The sequence below is a fragment of the Pollachius pollachius genome (genome assembly GCF_949987615.1).
Source record: "Pollachius pollachius genome assembly, chromosome: 4".
In the NCBI taxonomy this organism is placed as follows: Eukaryota; Metazoa; Chordata; class Actinopteri; order Gadiformes; family Gadidae; genus Pollachius; species Pollachius pollachius.
In genome coordinates, this window is record NC_136937.1 from 1,144,286 (window position 1) to 1,167,338 (window position 23,053).

Genomic DNA, 23,053 nt, shown 5'->3' on the forward strand with positions numbered 1-23,053 from the left:
TGTGTCGAAATGAAATGTAATGCACTGAAAAAGATGGATGACAAACTCAAATATATATAATACTAAATAAATGTTTATTAAAATAAAAGTCTGCAACATATTTACACTTGATTTTGGAAATCCCGAAGAAGGTTTCACAAAAGCAGTCCTCCAGAGCTTTCATTGATAAAACACATTTGAAGAGGAAAACAAGGATTTATTCACAACATATGTCTTGGAGTGACATAAAAACTGTGGACAGACTGCAATTACCCAATAATCTGTATCCAAACAGATGTACTGGAGATCTAAAACACAGATTGGAAGACCTCCAGATTGCACAATAGGTGAATAACGCCACGAGAACGTTTGCACGTGGGGGAGCTTTCTACTCCACGCCAAGATCAACCTGATCAACGTGTCAACGTGCACAGGTTAAAACATACAACTCCCTGACGCACTCAACATAATCACGCCGTTCCCCCCCTGGTCACGTGGTCAGCAAACACATAAAACAACTCTCACCAGGGCGATCTAGATTCTGAGGAAGGCGGTCAGCGTGCCCTGGCCCGTGATGAGCTGCTTCTTCTTCGGGCCCTTGGGGCCGCTCTTGACAAGGGGAGGCGAGGGCCTCTTGGCCTGGGGCTGGTTCTCGGCGTCGACCTGCTTCCTCTTGCTGCCCTTCTTCGGAGACGTGCTCCCGTTGACCGTTTTACTCCGTCCGTTGGGGGCCCGACTGGGCCGGAGCACGTTGGTCGGCGGAACGCCGCGCTCCTGGCCTCCGACGGGCCCAGACGCATGGCCCGCTGAAGGGAGGAAGGGGGGGGGGTATTAAAGTCATAAAGCCACGAGAGGGAAGTGAGTTAACATGAGGCTCCGAACAATAAAGAAGGTAGAATACGCTGTGGCTGCGGTTGAAGGGAATCCAGTTGGGAAAAAAATAATAATAATAAAACAAGGTCAGGAAAGACTGAAGAAACGTCTGATGTCAGAGAATCGTAAAGAGCGCCACAAATGTTTGTTCTGTGGAGCCGTGGTTCAACATCTGTCACCGGGCCTGATGGATCCCAGTCACTGTTCCCACAGACACAGCAGAGGGAAGGGGAGACTGACTGACTCCCCCACTTTTGTTTTCTTAGTACAGCTGTGGAAGTGTGCAGGTTTTATATCAAGAGAAAATAAATAAAACTCATTGGATGGGGGTTAGTTTGGCTGGGAGGGGGGCAGTTTGGATGATGGCTGGTGTTAGCAGCTGGCTCGAGTCAGACTGATTGGACTAAGGGGATGTGTGAGGCTGCACACCTGATGCACATTGAGCAATCCTCTCAACCGTCCCCACACGCAACGGGAGAGCTCCCCTGTCTTGCATCACCGTCTGTAAACTGCTGCAGTAAACCAGTTTTACCACCACCCCCACCACCAGCCTGGCCTCGTCGGCGGGTGGCGGGTTGGCTGGTGACCGGAAGGTCGCTGGTTCGATCCCCGGCTACTCCTTCTAGCCGAGGTGTCCCTGACGAGCCGGCCGTCGCCCTGTGTGGCTGACTCCGCCGTCGGCGTGTGAATGTGTGCGTGAACGGGTGAACGTTGGGCAGCGTTTTAAAGCCCTTTGAGTGGCCACTGGGTAGAAAGGCGACCTATAAATGCAGTCTATTAACCATTCATACAGTCCCAGTCTGGCCAGTGAAACAGGGTGGGTGGGGGGGGGGGTGTTTTACCTGTAACCCCAGCAGGGCAACCGGGCACCTTCTCCTCCCCGGAGGCCGGCGGTCGTCGGGGCGCCGGGTGGAGGCAGGAGGGGATCTGGCTCCCGCTGGGGAACTCCAGCATACGGTTCAGCGGGGGGTCCGCCTCCTCCCGGTACGTGCACGCAAACTGGGAGCTGAGGGCGCCGGGGGGGCGGACCTGGAAGGACGCCACGGCAACGTCAAACGCTGTTTCACCGGAGTTGGGCGAGATCCCAAACCAACGGAGCCCGCTCGCCCCTCCCTTCGGCGTTTCCTGCATCCAGAGGAAACGCTCACGAACGCAGCGCAAGACCCCACAAGGCCCACCCCTTGTCGCGGATTGGTTTTGGGCGGTTGGTAGTACCATTTGTTTGTGTGTGCTTGCAACGTGAAAAAAATAAATAAATAATAGCAAATTCTGTACAGTATTCTTTAACAGCTGAGTAAATAAAGAAACTGAAAAGGGAAAATGAGTCAAGCCGTCTGTTGATCATATCTTTTCGGAGCATAGGCTGCCTACAGAGACACGTTTTTTTGACGGCCTGCTTATGCTGCGGGCAGCTGGCGGATCATGAGGAAAGATCAGATGAATGTGGTCATTTCTGTTTCGGCCTAGAATCGCTGATGCAACCTTTAAACGGCAGCTCCAACTACAACAGCTCCAACAACAACGACGACGACAATATCTCCAACAACAACAGCACGGGAATGGAGACGGCCTGTTCTGTTGCACCACCGCTTGCTAAAGGTCATTGTTTCGGGTGGAGGGCGGGTGGGCTCCGTGTTTTGATGTCATCAGCGGCCATCCCTCCCCAGTGCCCCGGGGACCACTGGCTCCGTAGCAGGACTCCAGCGTTTGATCCAAGCCAGCTCAGGATCACCAGCACCGGGCTGTGGCTGCCCTCTGGCCAGCCAGGGGCGGGGGGGAAGCAGTATAACGGGAACACTAGTACTGCATCGTGCTATCCCCCTCCCCCCGGAGAACAGCAGGATCAAGGGTATCCACAGGCTGAACAGAACGACATGAACTCAAAAGGAACAGCCAAGTCACCAATTACACCCTCCCCCACAAGCACACACAACAGACTAGGATCGATAAGAACAGCTGTGTTCATTGGCGGGCCGGCTGTGGGCTGCATGCTGTAACTTCTCATGGAGCCTAATGCGGACCAGAGGTGATAACAGCAGGTCGGCCCCATGGACGCAGAGATCGGTGCCAGCGCTCGCCCAACTACTGCCTGGGAAGATCAAACCCGTTAGGGCCATGGGCCCACCCCCCCCCCCCCCACCACCGGCTGGGGAACCCGTCCTTAATCGACCCGGGAACACACGCACACACACACACGCACTGCCCGCGCTACCGCAGCATGCTCACACAAACACCTGACGAAAGGCATTCCAGATGACACTTCCACTGGCAGGTGAGAACAATTTGTTGTGTTCATATCCGTGCACGCACACACACGCACGCATGCAATAAAAGTGAGGTCAGGCGAGCAGGTGTGTTGCCGCGATTACGTCATTTCATGTGACTCTGGTTTATAAAACAATAAAAAAAAAAAAAACTCATAAAAAAACAACGTGCTCATGAATACTTCAACGGACCTTAACCTCGCCCGACCCTACCCCCGTTCCTGCCCCACCTCATGTGGGGAAGATTCCCTACAGTCCGGCTACAAGGGCTTTTTGTTCTTATACGGTATGTTCACATCTGTCCTACGGTTTGACTAGCTGCTCCCAGGCCAGCCAGCCAGTCAGTCAGAAATCAAACCCATAATGTGTCTGCACAACCAGGCCTCGAGGATCACAGACAGAGAGAATACCGCACCATCATCAGCGCATTTTAAGTGTTGCCAACTTCATCGATTCTCATTACGCAGAGCGTCTGCGTGCTTGAATACTGCGTGCCTGCTCCTCAGACTGAATACGTCGAGAGACAGCGGAGCTGCTGCAGATCCACCAGAGCAGCCTCGCGTGGTGACTGTTTAGCGTCATGCTGCAGAACACCTTTTGCTCAACGCTTTCTCTGTGAAAGGCGCAAAGCGTTGGAACCCTCTGCCCGAAACCACTGCAAACTTCAACACTACCGAGAGTCACCAAATCCTGGTTAACAGTGTTGGGAAGGATACTTTTCCAATGCATCCAGTTACAGAATACACGCCAAAAAATGTAACGTATTCCATTACACTCAATCTGTGTATTGTATTCTGAATACTTGGGATTACTTCCACATTGAATTGCATTTTATCAGTGTTAAATCAGTGCGGCATCAAATCCTGCTTACTAAACAGGCCTATTCTGGTGTGTTCTCCTGTTCCAACTGGCTGAATGTGTTCGGCCAGTCTCCCTGAACGTGAACAATATTATATAATTTGCTGTAGAGGAACAAAGACTATAAGAGTATGTTTATGCAAAAGATATGATCAACAGACGAATTGACCAATTTTCCCTTTTCTGTTTCTTTATTTACTCAGCTGTTAATAGTGGGAAAATAGATAGCATAAAATATTGTTTCGGTACATAATTTGCCACTACATTTAACATATTTTTCACTGCGCAAAGTGCAGTGGTGTTGCCAATAAATTGACAGACTATTCAGTCCCTATTCACATGCCCTAAAATTTCTCTTTTAAAAATTGTAACTATAACGGAGTACAGTTACTTATAATTTGTAATCTGAAGACATAACGCCGGTAAATGTATTCCGTTACTCCAACATTGCTGGTTAACTCTGCACCTTCTGGTACTCCGTTTCCCTTCGTGTTTGAAATCTGTTACCTTCACCTACGAGCCCTTCTGGGGACGCTTGTTGCAAATAATCACCCGGCTGTAAACACCACGGAAGCTGCGTCTGACGGCGTTTCGTTAGACTGGGATTTGAGTTCGCCCTGCAGAAGGGTCTGGAGAAGAGCAATACATTTCTTTCTAGTTTCGACACCTTTTTGCGGGGGCCAATCACCGAGCTGGCTTTTACCCCTGGCGCGCTATTGGCTGGCTCAACACAATGACGACAGGGAAGCGACGACAAGCAGCCAATCGCGTACAGAGTCATTCGAACTGAACACTGGCCCGTTGATCACGCCTCTTGTGCTGAAAAAAAAACAAAAAAACACAGCAGCTTCCCCAGACCAACGTGCAATCTACGATGGAGCTCGGTCTGGCAACAGCCAGGCTACCATTTTGTAGTATCGCTCCGTAAACCAGCCATCCGTCATCAAAACAAATAAACCCAACCCGTGTTCAGCGCGGCGCTCCGGCCCGACGTCACAGCGACGACGAGGCCGCACGGTCTGAGATTAGGTCAGACGACAGGAAACAATAACCCCCCCCACTCCCTCACCTCGCCCCCCCTTTGCAGCGTCTCCTGATACGCCGTCTTCAAAGAGAGCAGCGCTCCGAGAGCTTCCGCAGGCCGGGGTCAGCGGGCGGTGAGCCGGGGCCTGTGACGCCGCGCTCCGACAGGAAGCCCTCCAGAATGTGGGAAAACCGAGAGGACATCTGCTAGCGCTATCGAGTGGAGGGAAAAAAAAAAAAAAAAAAGGAAAGAAAAAGACTCGCAGCCTCGCCAAATGTGTTTAGCATACGTTTAAGAAAGGGGGAGGCGGTTTCACTCAGTTTGAATCCAAATGCATTCCCATCTCAACATCCAGTCCTGCTTCTTTTCTTTTTGCTGGTGTATCAGTCAGCCGTCACGTCCACCACGAGTCCGTCCACTAACTAACCAGCCCTAATGAGTGAGGCTGCAATTAAATTAACAACGCGACACCCGTACTTAGTCTGTGCCCAGCATCTGTCCCCATGACAACCTGCCATCAGCAGGCTGTGTGGCCCCCCTCCCCCGTCCACAGAAAGGGGACAGTGTTTTCTGTAACAGGGATCTCGCCCAGCACCCTAAAACTCAAACCCTTGATTCCCGAGCGCAGCTGTGAAAACGGGAACGGTGGAAGCCCGGTAAGCGAGGAGAGCTCCGGCTAAGCAAATAAATAATCCAATACCGCAGAGAAATTACAGGAAGTTAAGACGTGTTCAGTGTTTGCACATCTGATTCGATTTGAGCTAAACGGAAGGCCCCGATCTGGCCTGATGTGGAGTGGAGGGGAGGGGGGGAAGGACCAGGGTGAGGGGAGGGGGGAGAGAGGACCAGGGGGGAGGGGGGAGAGAGGACCAGGGGGGAGGGGGGAGAGAGGACCAGGGGGGGGGGGGGGAGGGGGGAGAGAGGACCAGGGGGGGGGGGGGGAGGGGGGAGAGAGGACCAGGGGGGGGGGGGGAGGGGGGAGAGAGGACCAGGGGGGGGGAGGGGGGAGAGAGGACCAGGGGGGGGGAGGGGGGAGAGAGGACCAGGGGGGGGGAGGGGGGAGAGAGGACCAGGGGGGGGGAGGGGGGAGAGAGGACCAGGGGGGAGGGGAGGGGGGAGAGAGGACCAGGGGGGAGGGGAGGGGGGAGAGAGGACCAGGGGGGAGAGAGGACCAGGGGGGAGAGAGGACCAGGGGGGAGAGGGGACCAGGGGGGAGAGGGGACCAGGGGGGAGAGGGGACCAGGGGGGAGAGGGGACCAGGGGGGAGAGGGGACCAGGGGGGAGAGAGGACCAGGGGGGAGGGGACCAGGGGGGAGGGGACCAGGGGGGAGACCAGGGTGAGGGGGGGGTACCTTGAGTTTGAGGAGGTCCTGCCGGCTCTGGGCTCTTCTCCTCAGGGGTTCTGGAGAATCTCCTGACACCACTGCAGGAGACCTGAGGAGCAGAGGAGCACCGAGGTAGAGGAGGTGGACGTCTGATCCCAGGGCTACGCTGGCATATCTGGAAACGGGCTTCTACCGGAATCTGAAGACTGGAATGAAGCGCTTCAGCAACAGCTCCTACCCTTCAGCAATTTGACTCCTGGAGATTTAGAACTCTATTTATTTTAGTTTTTTCCCCTCCCGCTATTAATCGCCTCTCTGTCCCCCACCGGACTGATCTTCAAAAAAAAAAAAAACAAAAACAAACAAACTCTGCCGTGTGGCAATTAAAGTTTCTAGTCTATCAGACGCGTTGTTTTTGAGTCCAAATTCCTCACTGTGCGTCCAGAAGGGAAGTGAGCCCGGTTAGCCTTTGCCTTTCGTTAGACGCCCCCATGATGCACAAATAATGACTTGAATAAAAAAAATGAACTTGCCTGATTCTGGACAAGACGGGCAAATGCCAATATACGGATATCTCTGAATCCATTTGATATATACATATATAATCTGAAAGATGATCATTGCTGTGCTTTGTCCATTACTAAAATACCCCCCAACAACACCACACATCAACCTGTTCAACCTCTCCAGTCTCCTTAACCCACCGACGGGAGGACATGGAGGCATTGCAGTCAGACGTTTCGCCTCACCTGAACAGTGTGAGCATCGCTCTGCCCTCGTCTCCGCCCAGCGTGGAGGGCGTGCCCTCGCACAGTAGCTCCGCCTTGTTGCGGCAGGGCGGGGCCAGGGCCTCCTGGTCCAGCAGCAGGGTGAGCACCTTGACGGTGAGGCGGCCGCCCAGCGCCGTGGCGTGGTTGATCTTATGCGCCCGCGGCTGAAACCGAAAGGCAGCGGAGCGACGTGACGCGGCCTGTACGCACCGCGCCTCAAAGGGGACGCGGCATACCGCCAGGTGGCAAGTGTGATTAGCCGTTAGGAAAATCGGCCCCTCCTCGCATCACAGGTGGGCGTGTCCCCCTAGATGAGCAACGTTTGCTACGGCCCCCTGGGTGGGCTGATCTATCCAGCGGACTTCTAGGTGGACACCCCCCCACCTGTGATGCCATGAGAGGCCGATGTTCTCGTAACGGCTAATCACACTCACACCTGGTGGTATACTATGTCCCCTTTGAAGCGAATCGTCAGTGTCAGTGGCTGGGTCTGACCCTTGCTCAAGGGTCAGGTCAGGCTTCGGCCCACTGCGGATCGAACCCGCTGTCTTTTGACCGGTACGGTCAAACAGCATCCTCCCCTTTTCGGTTCCATTACGACGAATGAGAGATGACCGATTGCAACGCACGCCACACAGAGCCTACACAACAAAACGACCATAAGAAAGAAGGTGTGCTGCTGGCGGTACCCTGGCCGGGCTGATCCCCGTCCCGGCGGCGTTGCTGTCCTGCTGCCGGCGGTGCAGCTCTCCGATGCTCTCCTTCAGAGTGCGGGCCGTCTGGTCGATGGCGGCGTACGCCCGGTCCTCGCCGCCGCGCCCCTTCACCAGCACCGCTCTGATGGCCGCCACCAGCCGGCCGCCGCATACGCTGAGAGACAAACACAACACACAGGCTCATGTCTGTGTTCTCCACCAGGCGCAGATGGAGGAACACACACACACACACGACGCATGGATCAACACACACACACACACGACGCGTGGATCAACACACACACACACACGACGCGTGGATCAACACACACACACACACACGACGCGTGGATCAACACACACACACACGACGCGTGGATCAACACACACACACACGACGCGTGGGTCAACACACACACACGACGCGTGGGTCAACACACACACACGACGCGTGGATCAACACACACACACGACGCGTGGATCAACACACACGACGCGTGGATCAACACACACGACGCGTGGATCAACACACACGACGGTTGGGTCAACACACACGACGGTTGGGTCAACACACGACGGTTGGGTCAACACACGACGGTTGGGTCAACACACGACGGTTGGGTCAACACACGACGGTTGGGTCAACACACGACGGTTGGATCGCGAGTAGGTACAAACAGTACATCCATAAAAAGCTGTAGTTTTAATACTATTACTATTGTGTGGGTCGAGCATACTCTATTGTGTCAGAGAGGAACCAAAAGATTGAAATCCAACAGAACATGCATAATCTTTACAAATTGATCTCATTGAACTCTTCTTGACTTCTTCCGATTACGTCTACTTCCAACAAAAATGAATAAATCAAATGGTAATGGGTACAACTCTCCGACACCTCGATAAAGCCCATGGATCAGAAGGACTTGAGCCGGTGGTTTGACCTCATTTTGGACCACTGAATACGTTTTCACCGCATCGATCTATCCCTCTGATAGACAGACGACATGAGCCAAGCGGCTCAGTAGATATGGAATAAACAGCTTTATCTCAAAGCCATATCGTCAGAATCCCTGGAGCAACAATACCATTCCCGAAAGACACTTTGGTTGTGCTGCCAAAGGCCCTGAACTACATCATCCCAAATAACCTGTAGCAGAAGTACGGTGCCATTTCAAAAGCCCCGCAAATGTGATGATAACTCATCTCAGAAGACCAAAGGGAGTTGAAAGCGAGCTAGGACAGGCGTGCTCTTGGCAAATTAAATCGTTATCATGATAACTGAGGTTGAAAGTCTTCAGGGGGAAAAAATTCACTCGAAACAGGTGGGGAGCTCACAGCCGACCAGTATCTTGATGGAGCCCACAGACCTCGGAGGTAAACAAATCCATCAGCTCAGCAGCTGGACCGGCGGGCGGGCCTTGGAACCGGTGCAGGCTCTGTAAACCCAACACTGGAGCAATCCCTCTTTCCTCCCGTCTAATGGGCTCCCAACTCCCCAGAGATCACCTGCTCGTACACGTGTCCCCCCCAGTGGAACATACGACGCTGTAAAGCACGTTTACTCTCCAGTCTCCAGTTCACCGCCGGTGTGTCCGAGCCCCTCCCCCCCGTTGACGGCTACGTACCACGGGTCTGGGACCTCCCCGAGGACCTCCTCCAGGCTGTCGAGGAGCTGGACGAAGTCCGAGAGGCCTTTGACGTGTCTCCTCAGGGGGTCCGCCTCGGCCGGTGCGTAGCCCTTTCCCCCGAGCTGGATGGCCCTCACGAAGGACGTCACGGCCTGCAAGGGAAGGAACCGGACAGATAACCGAAGAGCTCACGTGCCGACTCACTGAGAATCTGGAGAAACTCTTCAGATAGGTGCTTTGGACAACGGAAGCGCAGGCTTTGACCTGCGGCAGCCGGAGGATGTCCTGGACGTTCTACGCCGGGGTCTCCCCAGTGAAACTCCGATGATTACGAGTCATGAGGAAAGCCAAGTGTGAAACGAGACCCCGTCTCTTATCCAACTCTGTGTGCTTCTATTTCTCAACACGAACGTACGCGCTCTTACAAGATAAACCCTGCAACGCTCGACTTTGCAAGGCCCAGTGTCAGAGACTGAATTCACAACTAGATTTCCCCGAAGAATCTCCCCCAAATGGTGTGAGAAGGATGAGCCAAGGAAAAATGCAAGATTAACAGGGCTATAAAACTGGAATGGAACAAAAAAAGCATGATAAATCGATAATGTCTTCAAGACAGGAAGTGCGTGCACATCAGATTGTGTTTATCCACAATTTGACACTGGTTACACCAAGGGAAGACGAAATAACCGAAAAACAAAACAGGCGACCATTAATCCATGGCTGGCTGTTGGCGGTTACAGCCACTTCTCACTCATGTGTATAACAACAAATGCACTCTGGACAAAACACACAGCCGGGGGTTTGAAGAGTAAACATTTAAAGAGGAAGGACTCAAGCTGTCCCAGCGGCGGCGTTCTCACCAGGAACATGGAGGTGTTGGCGCCCTGGGCGGCGTGCTTCAGGTCGGTAAAGGCCGCTCGTCCCAGCGCACGGCCGGGGATGTCCAGCACGTGGGCCAGGGCCAGGTCGTCCTTTGAGTTCACCAGCAGACTCAAGTAGGAGAGAAAAGCCCTTCTCACCTCCGCCTGCATCTGTAGGGGAGGGGGGGGGGGGGGGGGGGGGGGGGGAAGGAACAGGGAGCCATAACTCAGGAGGAACTCTGCGTTATTAGCACCACCCCCCCCGTGGCCAAGATAAACCGTTTAGTTGGACCGGCCCGGGCGGAACATAAATTAACCGTGTGACAACAGAGCCAATAGAAAGTGAGCAAGTGGATACGAAGTGCATCTCGTTCCTGTCAACAACGCAGTGTGTCTCCCCCTCAAGCAGCTGCCTGATAATTAAATTTAATTGCCGTTTTGACTTAGGAGATATAACTCAGCGTTCCTGTGAATGAGCCGAGTAGACTCCAGAGAGGAACTGGCTGTACTGAAGGGTGGGAGGTTGGCTTTAATGAAAACTTCTTCATTCGCCAGACAGAGAAAAGGCACAGTCATTGTACCTGCTGCTGATGAGCCCAAACCAGTATTAGCAATCTGTTCCCTACATAGCCGTTAAATGGCAGGCCAGAGAGCCATTTCAGATACGTGACATATTCATTTACACAGTCAATTGCCGTTGTTGAGAGAAATGACACGCTGGAATATATTCCAGTTTGCTGCCAATCCATGAAGCACCTGAAATGATTGGCGTTTTTAAGATTCTGTTCCCCCCCCCCCACCCAACAAACAGAAGGTTGACTCAAGAGCTATATTTTGATTGTCATCCTTTAGAAATACACTTTCCTCTTAGCTTTTGCAAGTGACTTATTTTGAAAAATGTTTAGTTGCTTTTTCGATGGTTAACAGCACATTCTGCCCAGTCAGTGCATCACTTTCCTGATTGGTTGCGAGAACCCATCTTTCCAGTCAATCACATGTGCACACGTGGTGGATCAGAGCCCCATCCGTAGGTGCATGAATCAACATTCCTCAAAAGGTGGGGAAATGTAGAATGGGTGGGAGGGCGTTTTTTTTATCTTGAAAATCCTCCTGCCGCACTTTTAACCTCTAGGGGTCAGCAATCTCACCGCTTTAGCCAAGCGCGTGTTACCGTTTAAATGTGAGGAAAAGGAGCGCTTACTTTGGAGCGGCTTGGCCAGCGCTGAGTGGAGGGGGTGGAGGGATCCGTCAGCGGAAGGTCGTCCCCTTTGCCAGACAGAAACTCAAACAGCTCGACCTTGGCACGGGAAATAATTACATCAAGGTGTAATGATGAGATAAAGTGGTCTGCTTCATCGCCAAGACGGAGGGATACCTGATCTTCGACGCTGTAAATCATAAACCTGCTTTCAATCATGGCCAGCTCACCGGGTTTAAGGCATCGCTCGTCCCCGGTTCGACTCTCAGCTGGCCGGACAGAGAGTGCACGTCGACCAAGTCCACGGTGTTGGAGCGTTTTAGGAAGGACTCGTAGGTTTTGAGGACGAGGTCATAGTTCTCTGGCCGAGTCAAGTTGTAGAACGGCAGCAGGTGTAGTTTGTCGAGCAGCAGGTACCTCCAGACCACCTGTACGTCACTCAGAGACACTTCGAACTCTCCATTGCCCTGTCACGGTGGGAGGGGAAGCAGAGAAGCAAGTAGCAATGACACACTTGACATTTCGGTACAACTCTGAACAGGTTTACGCTGAAATAACGCGTCCAGTGTCGGGAGTATTTGCCGTGGTGTTTGGAAACGTGTCGAACATGACAGTAGTGGTGTTATTGGGATTATCCAGCTCTTAACTGGTGAACTCAAACGCAGCCCTAGATTGGACTTGGATATGTTTGTCGATATTGTGTGAGCATTGTAAAAGCTGGATAGGGGTTCGAGAGGTGTGTTAAATAAATACCTGTTTATTAACCTCTGCCATGGCCAACTGGAGAACCATCAGCATGCTATCAGCGCCGTGAACGGTCACTCGTTCAGACTGTATTACTTTATGGCATTCTCGCCTGAAAACGTCCATTATTGTCCTGAGACGACCTTCTACGTCCATCGTTCCGATATATTAAAAAGCCAACCTTCACAATCTGTGCTTTGAGAACAAAGGTTGTCTTTCTTCCTTGCGACACTCAATCAACAAACCGTCACCCGTTGTCTCTCGCTTGAAGCAGCTGTTTTGAAGATTTAAATCGCCTGCGAATGCACAGCTTCAGCCAATCAGAAGGGTTGAACCGGTCAGAGGGATTTTACCACAATCGGTTTGGAAACAATTCGTTATTGAAATGATATATCAAAATATTTGTTTTACTATGATATACTATACTATAAATAATTTTACCAGAAAACATATTTTGTGTAATTCTTGACATTATAGGCTATTTTACTGACGGTAACTTCCAGCGCCCCCTTCGATCTGTATGTGAATGGAACGGTCCATTTCCCACCCGGAACTGGTTGAAATATACGAAACGCGCGCATTGTGAGGGACGCAAACACTATACTAACTGGTAATGTGGAAACACTTTTACACCTTAACTGACGCAAAATAGATTAATACGTCAAGTATTAAAGCTTAATACGTCTCGTAATATTAAGTGTACCTTCATGTATGAATAAAAAAGACTGCATGCCGCCACGTCTCCACGTATTTGTGAAATGTGTTGCACAAATGGAGCAATGTTGACACATGCGTGTTATTTAGGGGCTTTAGTGGTCGATGTGAGGGGATGTATACACGCTCCCTTGGAATCAAATACGATCCATAAACGCACATATAGTTGATATGAAATCAGTTTCTCCTGGGCCGTACTGGCAGGTATCCCGTTAGATGTAGCCTCAAAGGAAACTCCAATGTATGGAATCTGCGTACGACAGCTACGATGTATATCGGCCATATCCTTACTTATATTTGTATATCGGCCATATCCTTACTTACTGATATTGAACTCCTCTAAATGTCCTGCTGCAGACGCCTTTCCTTCCTATGTATGCGGCTGAACCGTCGTACTAGTGTCCATCCCCGTGTGCGCCAGGTACCAGAATGCAGGAGGACTCCAGTCGAAGTGCCACCTACACGGTGCCGTGTGAGGACTACGTGCACGTCGTGGAGTTCAGCCCGTTTGACAGTGGGACCAACGCATCCCTCCTAGCGTATGGAGGGAACCAGTACGTGGTCGTGGGCACCTGTCTATTTCAGGTGAGCGATCCACCCACATACCTTGGTCAATGTACTGCCTTGTCTTTTGGGTATGCGTTTAACCAATGTGAATTGACATCAATACAGAGGCGCGCATTGTGATCTTGCTCAACGGCGCCGAGGTAGAATGCAAAGCGGGGCAGGAAGTCAAACACCCCACTGAAGCACACTGCCAGTAACTGGCTACATATACAGCAGGTCAATCACAGTGGTCTTTGTAACCCTGCAGTTTCAAAATGAGACAGATAGTTCTCTTAATGAACAGAAATTATAGGTTTGTTTGGTTGTCATCGTATTTGTGGAGCTGGGTTATAATAAATAATAACACGATTTACTAGTGCAACAATTGTTGCTATTGGCATGTGTGTTTTTGTGCAATGACTGAGGGCGACAGATATTATATATTTAAATATCTTCTATCAATAAACTACCTTGTTTATCTTCGATTGGGAAGGGAAGTCTTTGAAGCCCTAACTAGATCTTCGCATATATCTTGCAAAAAGTAGTATATTTTCAACTCCATCTTGGGAAACATTTGAGACCCATCTCCTCCTTTCCCTAATTAGTTCTGACAACACGCCCGTAACAGGGTATCACGTTATATTGACACTTATTCATCCACCAGATGCGTCCATCCCGAGTGCGGTCGAGAGCAATCAAAGCATATAATCAGCGTTGGCGCGGCGACCAATCTGAGCGCACCACGACCCAAATTTCCCGAAACAACCAAATGCTCGCACAGAGGTAGCTCTAGGAATCGCCCCGAGGGGGGGGGTTGTTTTGATACAATGCAGCTGAACAGTAGTCTCTGAGTAATCGCTCCTCCCTGCGCTCTGCTCCCCGTATGAACTCCCGTCCTCCGTCCCGCAGGAAGAGGACGTGGAGGTGGAGGGAGTTGAGTTCACTGTGCTCCGCGCGTTCCACCTCGACGTCCGCATCGACTCCCTCGCCTGGAGCCCCCAGTGCCGCCTGGACCGGTTAGGGACCATCAGGTACGACCCGCCCCTGCCCCGCGTGACGCCGTGACATCGCCTCGGAAAGGCGCCGCCCGCGCCCCGCCGACGGCCAAGAACAACCGGGGAGCGGGACCCTCGCAGCTGGGACTCGTCACCGCAGCGGGTTAACGGGACCTGACGCCGCCGCCCCCAACACCTCCCCCTGTCTGAACCGGGGGGAGGGGCGGGGACAGAGCGGGAGAACAAATGTGTCAGACTCGGCTTCCCTGTGAGCCTTCTAGTGTCTCGTGTGTGTGTGTGTGTGTGTGTGTGGATTGTTCGAAAGCAAAGAGAGAGGATTTTTCTTCCTTTCCCCTCCTAATTGCGATGGCGGCCGGAGGAGAGGTTAGCCGGGGCGGCCCTGTTGGAGGTGTTTAAGCCTGCCTCTAATTGGGGAGGAACGCCAGGGGAAGGCTCAACCCCCCCGGGGGGGTCGGCCAGCCCCGGGGGGGTGGAGGCGTGACGTCCGCGGGTGTAATTACGCACTCAGGTTCCCAATCTTCCCTGAGCTTCTGCATGTAACCGTGTCTTCCAGGAAAAGATCTGCGTTCTCACACTGTCCTGAGAGGATGGGGGGGGGGGGGGGGGGGGGGGTGAAATGGGGAGATGGAAGAAAGCGAGGGTGTGGGAGGGATGGGGAGAAAGGAGGGAGGGTGTGATTGGAGAGAGGTAGGGAGGGAGGGGGAGAGATGGGGAGGGAGGGGGGAGTAAGAGGGGGAGAGAGCGAGGGAGGTATGGAGGGAGGGGGAGAGATGAGGAGAGAGGGAGGGATGTAGGGAGGGGGAGAGATGAGGAGAGAGGAAGGGATGTAGGGAGGGGGAGAGATGAGGAGAGAGGGAGGGATGTAGGGAGGCAGAGAAGAGAGCGGGGGGGATGAAAGAGGGCGTGGGACAGAGTGGAGTTGACATACAAAGGTCAGTGGAAGAGTGGGGGGGAAGGGAGGAAAAAAAGTGGTGTAGAAAAAAGAAAGGGAGAGTAGAATGGGGGGGGGGGGGGGGGGGTGGTCTTGGAAGAGGGAGAGAGTGGAAAGAAAGAGGGGGGGAGAGTATGAGAGGTGGCCAAGGTTTGAAACAGGCCAGTGTGGGATGTTCAGTCGTCAGGCTCTCCCCAGCAGGCTCTGTCTCAACATCTTTCCACCGTCACTCCACAGAAGCCTAACACAGCTGGCCTCCACGGGCCACGCGCCTTTCCACACACACACGCACGCACGCGCACACACACACTCACACACCAAACAACCCACTGCAGCTTCTGCACAAAGTTTGAACTTTCCATGCATAGCTGTATGGAACTTGCATATTTCGAATTATCGATTTTAATCATCTGCCTTCATTTATTTGATTCTTTCTAGTTGATATGTTTCGTTTTTTTATTTGAGATGCCTACAATATATATTTTTATGGAAATGTAAAAAAAAAAAAAAAGAAATGTTTTTTTCGCTGAGCATAATGCCAAGTCATCTAATGGGGCTAATCATCCTGTTCTCTGGGTGTGTGGAAACGCTCCCAAGGCAAAGAGAGAGTTCTCCTGTTCCTTCCCTTATGGGCAACAAGGACAAGTGTTAAATTAATCAAACAGAATTACACTTTTTGCGTTAGGATTATTTGAAATCCATCACGAGAAAACGACCGGGCAGAGCGTGCCAGATAAGTTCTCCATGCTCTACCCTGACGCGGGCCGTGTGGTGAACCTGGACATGTTTTAATCCTAACGTAAACTAATCCAGCGTCGCAGTAATAGACTAGAACCCTGCAAGACTAAATATCGTGTCTGCAGTGACGCAGTCACGCCTGCTCCCCTGTGATCCTGCGGCCGACGACGCAAACCGCCAGCGGTGTGTTCCACTGATGCGGGTGTTTTTCTTGTCATAAGTGAGCTGGTGTAATTGTGTGAATAATTGCAGCCACCGGGGTATACTGCGGCTGATTAAAGGGGCCGGGCCCCTCGGGGGCCCCGCGTGGGACTCAGGACATGAAGAAATGCGCGAATGGCGTGATGAATCTTGTTTTTCCCCGTGTTTATACAAGGGCGCAATTAGGATCTCCCCGGCAACGCTCGGGCCAAGTTTAACACATGCCCGCACGCAAGCACACACGCACACACTTAGACACCCCAAGGCTGTTCTTCGAGAGAATAGTGCAGGAAAGTTCATCGATGACTGACTGCTTGGGTTGCGGTTTTGGATTTCTCGGATGTGTTTTGGAGTTTCGTTTCGTTTTTTTAATTCTGCGTCTCTCTCTCTCTCTCTCTCTCTCTCTCTCTCTCTCCCCCCCCCCCCACCCCACCCAGGCTCTGCACAGCTTCGCCTGACCGAAAGCTACGACTGTTGTCGTCTGACCTCAAGGACCGGCACGAGATCAAGGTATGACCGCCGACACCTGGAACCCATTGGACGGCAGCTCCCATCACGGCTCCTCGTCCCCCGGAGTGTCTCCGTAGCACCCAGCGATCAGGAGAACACCAGATTCAGATTCAACTTGATCGTCACTGTGCAGAGTTCAGGGACGACCAAATGTGGTCGGAGATCTAAACAGTAGCGCAAAATAGAGGTTAAGGTGCGGTTTGAACGAGATCGGCATGTAGGGCAATATAAGTACAGTATAGTTAAATAATAGGGTGGGATGGTGCAGGAGTAGTAAATACAAAAGATGCTCGTACGAGGCCGTTTAATGCAGCTGTGGTGACGACATGCCACACGCAGAGTCAGCTCCGAAGGTTTTTGTAAATATGTCCGTAGTCACTGTTCTAATGTGTGCGCGTGCTGTGTGCGTGTGTTGTGTGTGTGTGTGCGTGTGTGTAGGAGATGGAGGGTCACAGCAGCTACATCAATCAGGTGGTGTTTGAGCCCACAGAGGGGAAACAGATGGCCTCCGTCAGCGATGATCACACCTGCAGGTCAGTGTGTGTGTGTGTGTGTGTGTCTTGTATCATTGCATCACATCCTTCCTGCTGTGTGTTTTCCACATTGATTCCCGGTGAGCAGACTGCGATCGCTCACAATCACAGCCATGAGGTTTTATTTATTGCTGCTAATCGGTTAATTACCGAAATCCAATTAGACAAATCGGAGAGGTTTGTCTAATTGGGGGGGGGGGGGGGGGGGGGGAAGGGGGCTCTGTTAACAAGGTTCCCAAATGGGAAGGGTTTTCAGGGAGCAGTGTTTCACTTACTAGGGGTCAATTCTGGGTCAGCTCTCTGGACTCCATCGGAACACACACACACGCACACACCTGTCTGTCCTTCCCATGAGCCAGGTGTTCTGATGACCGCTAGACGCTGGTCATCGCGTCGGGGCCAGACGGGCGCGGTGGTTTCCTTTGAACCCCGGCTGTAAGGCCCCCGCGGGGAATCAATCCTCGTCCCGCTGAAAGAAGAAACCCCAAACAGAACCGGGGCCCATAGCTTTGGTACCGGGCCCTCGGCGAGCCCCGGACTCTCCTCCGGGCCAGAGAAAACAGACTGCGCTCCGTCTGCTGAAAGATTTAAACTCTGTCGTGTTGAGAAAATATGGGACGAGCGAGGCGGCCGCAACAGGAGGAGAGAGAGTTAGCACACAGACCGCCGGCCCACCCAATCGGAGCCCCCCTGACGCAAGAGGGGGGGGGGGGAGGCGGAGTCGTGACTTATTTGTGCAAGCGGGGCTCGGCGACCGCTACTCTCACACTGTGTGTGTGTGTGTGTGTGTGCGTGTGCGTGTGTGTGGAGTTGACCGAGTTCGAACTCATCTTCCCTCCAGTATTACGCGTGTGTAATGCTGTACATCCACCTGCTGTATACAGTAAAACCGTGTTTATAATCTCTTCAATGCTTTGCGCTGGGTATGGATGTTTACACAGCGCTGTTACGCCAGACCAATGCAATCACTGCGTCGCTCTGCGCTCCAGTCTCCTCATGGGATGGGGTTCGTGTTCAAACACGCACGCACATCCAGCCAGCGGCCAGCGGCCTGAGTTCATCTGTGGCCAGAGACTCGACTTTAAGATTATTGTTTGGGAAACGGCTCGTTGTGGTCGCGGTGACACAGTTGGGGGCAAAGCCCACACAAACACGCACACACACACACACACACAGAAACAGATACACACACACACACATAAACAGACACACACACACATAGAAACAGATACACACACATAAACAGACACACACAAACACACACACTCACAGAAACATACACACACACATAAACAGACACAAACGCACGCACACACTCACAGAAACAGATACACACACACACAAACAGATACACACACAGAAACAGACACACACACACAGAAACAGACACACACACACACAGACACATCTGTCCACACACAGACGGACACACACGCACGCATACGCACGTCCATCTACGCAAGCACACACGCAAACAGAAAGCTGACCCCAGCCTTGTGGGGCCGCGGCGAGGTCCGTTGTTTTTAGAACGCTGCAGTTCCCGCCCTCCTGGGAGCCGCTGTGATTATTGACTCGGCTCAATACAGTAATCCCCGTCACTCCGCCCCTTCCCGCCTTCGGCGGGGAAAGCACAATTGGGGGGGGGGGGGGGGGGGGGTTGACGAACCGTAACACCACCACCGGTCGGTCTCCCGTCCCCTCGACAAAACGCAGCCCCTCGCAGGCAACCTGCGCCCCTCCCCCCGCCGTTGGACCTGGAAGCTGCTCCGGCGCTCCGGCGGCACACAACGAGCGGCGTTCCCGCGCGCCGTGGGTGGGGTGGAAGATGTGGGGGGGGGGGCAGCCGCCGTCCGCCAGCCCGCGTATCCCACCTCCCCCGCGCCCCGCTCAACCCGCTCTGCGGAGGTCGTGTTTTGCCGGGGGGGGAGTCGCCGCCCCTCTGGGGGGGGAGGGGCGCTGCGGTCGGGCCGCGGCTTGGCGGCCGGCCTGGTAGCGTGCAACCCAGCGCTGGCTGGGCCAGTGGTCTGAGAGGCTGGAGCGACTCGTTTTCCTGCTGGTGGTCTCGGGCCGCGAGTGTGCGCGTGTGTGTGTGTGTGTGTGCGTGTGTGTGCACTCTCCACCATAGAAATGCAGTCACTGGCTCAACCTACATGTACGCCAGAGGGGAAGAGAAGGAAAGACAGAGAAGGGGGAGAGGGGTTCCTCTGCCCAGAAGGAGCTTTCGTTCCCACAAGAGGAGGCAGAGGCCGTAAGGTTTAGTGTTTATTGAGGTTCCGTGGCGGGTTAGCATCGAGGGCAGCGGTCCCAGCGACACACTTGACGTCTGCGTGGCCTCCTCCGAATCTGAGTCGTCTGGGCTCCTTCAAGCGAAATCTGGTGTGCGTGTGTGTGTGTGTGTGTGTGTGTGTGTGTGTGTGTGTGTGTGTGTGTGTGTGTCCTGCTCTCTGCCGTGCGGTCCTACCTCATCCTTCGATTCGGTACACGGCGTTCCGAGGATGTTGTTGCACACTGCCCCGTGGTCGCGTGACCCAGTTATTCCAGTCCTGTTGTGCTGTTGACCAATATCTCAGAGACCAGCGGGGCTAGGGGGTGGAACAGGAGCAGGGGCGGGACACAAAGAGGCCCAGGTTCCGGGTTTGATCCCGAACACCCAACAGTTGTATTGGCTCCTCCGAACACTGCCTGCTCCTTTATCTGACATGTTTGCTGTGTACGGGGAACGGGTTAACCTAGTGATGGTTAGTGCTTGGCACTTGGTTCTATGAACATCCCTATTGTACCGACAGAGATATAGTGTTTCACCTCCTTCTGACAAATGTACTGATTGTAAGTCGCTTTGGATAGAGGCGTCTGCTAAACGCCCTGAATGTTGATGTAAATGTGAATGTGAAGAGAGGAAGTGTCTCCTGAAACACTAAGTAGTCAAGCAGAACTCTTGAGTTCTGCTCTTTGAAAGACGATTGCATCCTCCTGCCCTTCTGAGGCCAGCTGCTGTATTCATGCTGGGGTGTTTCCCTCCCTTGTAATCCATGTCTATAATCGACATGTTTGTCACGTTTGACACACACCAGAAGACACACTCATTATATCATTCGTCTATTCTTTGCGGTAATAATCCCATTGTCGGATGCTTTGTTCCTAAAGAGTTTGGGACCTGGAGGGCAACGAGACCATCAGCTTCAGCCTGCGTTCTCCGGGTGTCAGTGTGTGCTGGCATCCAGTGGAGGTGTATAAGGTAAACAGAGTTTATCTTTATTCTAAAAAAGGTTTTGTACATAGGATCTTTATGTATCTGCAGCTCCTTCACATCAACATTTTGCTAAATGTTAAACTTCACAAATAACCTTGGGTACTATTGACTTTGAAGGCTGTTTGAATTCTCAATTTATGCTTGTATAATTATCATACAAGATTCCGTCTTAAGCTCCGAGCTCAGTATTCAAACTTTGAACGCACCATTGTGGGTCGTCCCCATAGCTTATTGAGGTGCACAAGTTCAATGTCGTCCGTGGTTCGAGTGAAGCACAAGAGAGAGGCTAGTTAAGGGTACCAAAACCAGCGTCTGGCTCTGCCCTCTGCAGCTAATGGTGGCCGAGAAGAAGGGGACGATCCGCTTCTACGACCTGGTCACCCACCAAGCCATCCTGTCCCTGGACTGCGGACAATCGCCTCTCATGTCTGCAGACTGGTGCCTCGCCAACACCATCAAGGTGGGCGGCGTGGCCGGAAGCGACTGGCTCGTCTGGGACATCACTCGCTCCAGGTGATTATGAGTCTTTTTTTAATGTTTTTTTTTGCAGGGAGAGAGTTCTGTTATTTGAAGTGGGCGTGTCCACCCAGATGTGTGCTGGGTAGATCAGTCTGCCAGCCTACCCAGCGGACTGTAGCAAACGTTGCTCATCTATCTGTCACACATCTAGGTGGACACGCTGCACCTGTGATGTCGGAAGAGGCAGATTTTCGTAACGGCTAATCACACCCACACCTGGTGGTATAATATGGTCACCTTTTAAAGGTATGGTCCCTTGAAGAGTTTCACTGAAGCCTTGGCTTTGTCCTCTTCGCAGTTACCCTCAAGAAAAAAGACCTGCTCACATGGACAAAGCAAGACTCATTAAGTAAGAGCTTAGGCTACCTTCGGAGTTCCTCAAATTGTGTTTTTTCTTTTGTATTGGCTTTGCCCAAACATGGTCGTCCGTAGTATAGCGGTTGTCCTTCCTTTCAGGTGGTCTCGGGCCAATGAGAACCTCTTCGCCACCACCGGCTGCCCGGGGAAGTTCAGCAGTCAGCTGCTCATCCACCACCTGGGCCACCCGCAGGTCGGCGCCTCTGTTAGATTGGAACCAGATCTCTGCTCAGGTGTCTTCTGAAATGCCTTTTCATGCTCACTTCCTGTTCATTTCCTGTTGCAGCCGGTGATGATTGGATCGGCCACAGTGGGGGCGGGGTTAAGCTGGCACAGGACCCTCCCCCTGTGTGTGATTGGCAGCGACAGGAAGCTGCTGTTCTGGATGACAGAGATGTAGTCGTGTTTGGAGGCGGGTCTTTTATGTCTAGTCCTAAAAAATTTAAATAAACTATTTTTGTGATATTTTCTGTGTTTTGCTTTGGGCCCCAAAAAGCTCATTTTCCTTTATTTATATCGGTGTTCGATCATCAATCAGTACCTCACTACACTGACTCACTTTAGGACAAAGGCAGTCACGGTTTCTGCTGAAGTTGTGCACATGTTTTATTCTTAGCCCATTTAAAAACGTTACCCATGGCACTGTGAGTCGACATTGACGTAGTAAAAATGTGCTGCCGTCATGCTATGATCTGAGAGTCCAACACATTGGACTCGACTGAGGTCAGAGGGAGAAGGGTGAGAAGTGGATGGCATTTGGTGAATCTCTCTTTGAATTCCACTGACAAATCAAACGAGATGAAAGCTCCTGCGATGGAAGAGATGTCTGTCTTTTTGGCATGTCCGAGTCCATTGCCACCGGTCCATAGTAGAACCCAGGGTGGAAAGAGTGCAGAGCCGCAGCCAGAACCTCGTAGAGCGCCGTGGCAAAACAAGGACTCTTTGTGCTGTCAGGGAATATACCATGTGTCGGTGAAACTATCTCCATTACAAAGCACATTTCCACCCACTAAAGCAAGAAGGACAAATGGTCGTTAATATAAAAGGCTTCAACAGAAGTAGCGGTGCACCGCTAACATGTGTTGGCAGGGGGACCGTGTTATGTTAACAACGTTAAACAATGTTTTATGCAGTCCCGAGTTTCTACTGGACGGGAGTTCTGACTGTAGCTGTGTAGCATGGATAGCTTTTACCGCTTTAGAAAAAAGGTTCTGTATATTCGTTGGACGGGGCATGCAAACCACCGTCCACAAGTTAATGCTAATACTCTCTTGATAGTACTTCGCTGTGTTTGAACAAGTACCGTGCGGTCTGCGCTGTGTTTGTTGTAACGTCACAGAGAAGAGATTCCGGGCCCGGCGGTGGAAGCAGCTGCGTGAAAGGGTAAGACATCAATGTCGAGAAGGACACGATGCATTCGGACTTTCCCCACCACTGGCCATTTTCCACGGTGTCTCAAAAGTGCATTAGGGATCTCTATATGAGAGCAGACTTTCTGAGAAACCTAAATAATACATAGC

The 23,053-nt window shown here is 52.2% G+C and overlaps 2 protein-coding genes across 2 annotated transcripts; one reads left to right on the plus strand and one right to left on the minus strand.

The window, feature by feature from the left end:
* Positions 1–154: 154 nt before the first annotated feature.
* On the minus strand, positions 155–12,467 carry parpbp (PARP1 binding protein). The gene is made up of 10 exons (XM_079734212.1): positions 12,228–12,467; positions 11,705–11,941; positions 11,478–11,573; positions 10,277–10,447; positions 9,414–9,568; positions 7,783–7,963; positions 7,073–7,257; positions 6,351–6,432; positions 1,695–1,881; positions 155–785 (listed from the first exon to the last, which is right to left on the minus strand). Exons 1-10 carry the CDS (start codon positions 12,372–12,374, stop codon positions 514–516), a joined length of 1,713 nt encoding a protein of 570 aa, XP_079590338.1. The 5' UTR covers positions 12,375–12,467; the 3' UTR covers positions 155–513.
* Positions 12,468–12,786: 319 nt separating this feature from the next.
* Positions 12,787–21,954, plus strand: nup37 (nucleoporin 37). The gene is made up of 10 exons (XM_079734568.1): positions 12,787–12,828; positions 13,354–13,517; positions 14,388–14,509; positions 16,802–16,874; positions 17,313–17,407; positions 20,552–20,642; positions 20,989–21,170; positions 21,475–21,525; positions 21,633–21,726; positions 21,820–21,954. Exons 2-10 carry the CDS (start codon positions 13,362–13,364, stop codon positions 21,931–21,933), a joined length of 978 nt encoding a protein of 325 aa, XP_079590694.1. The 5' UTR covers positions 12,787–12,828; positions 13,354–13,361; the 3' UTR covers positions 21,934–21,954.
* Positions 21,955–23,053: the final 1,099 nt, after the last annotated feature.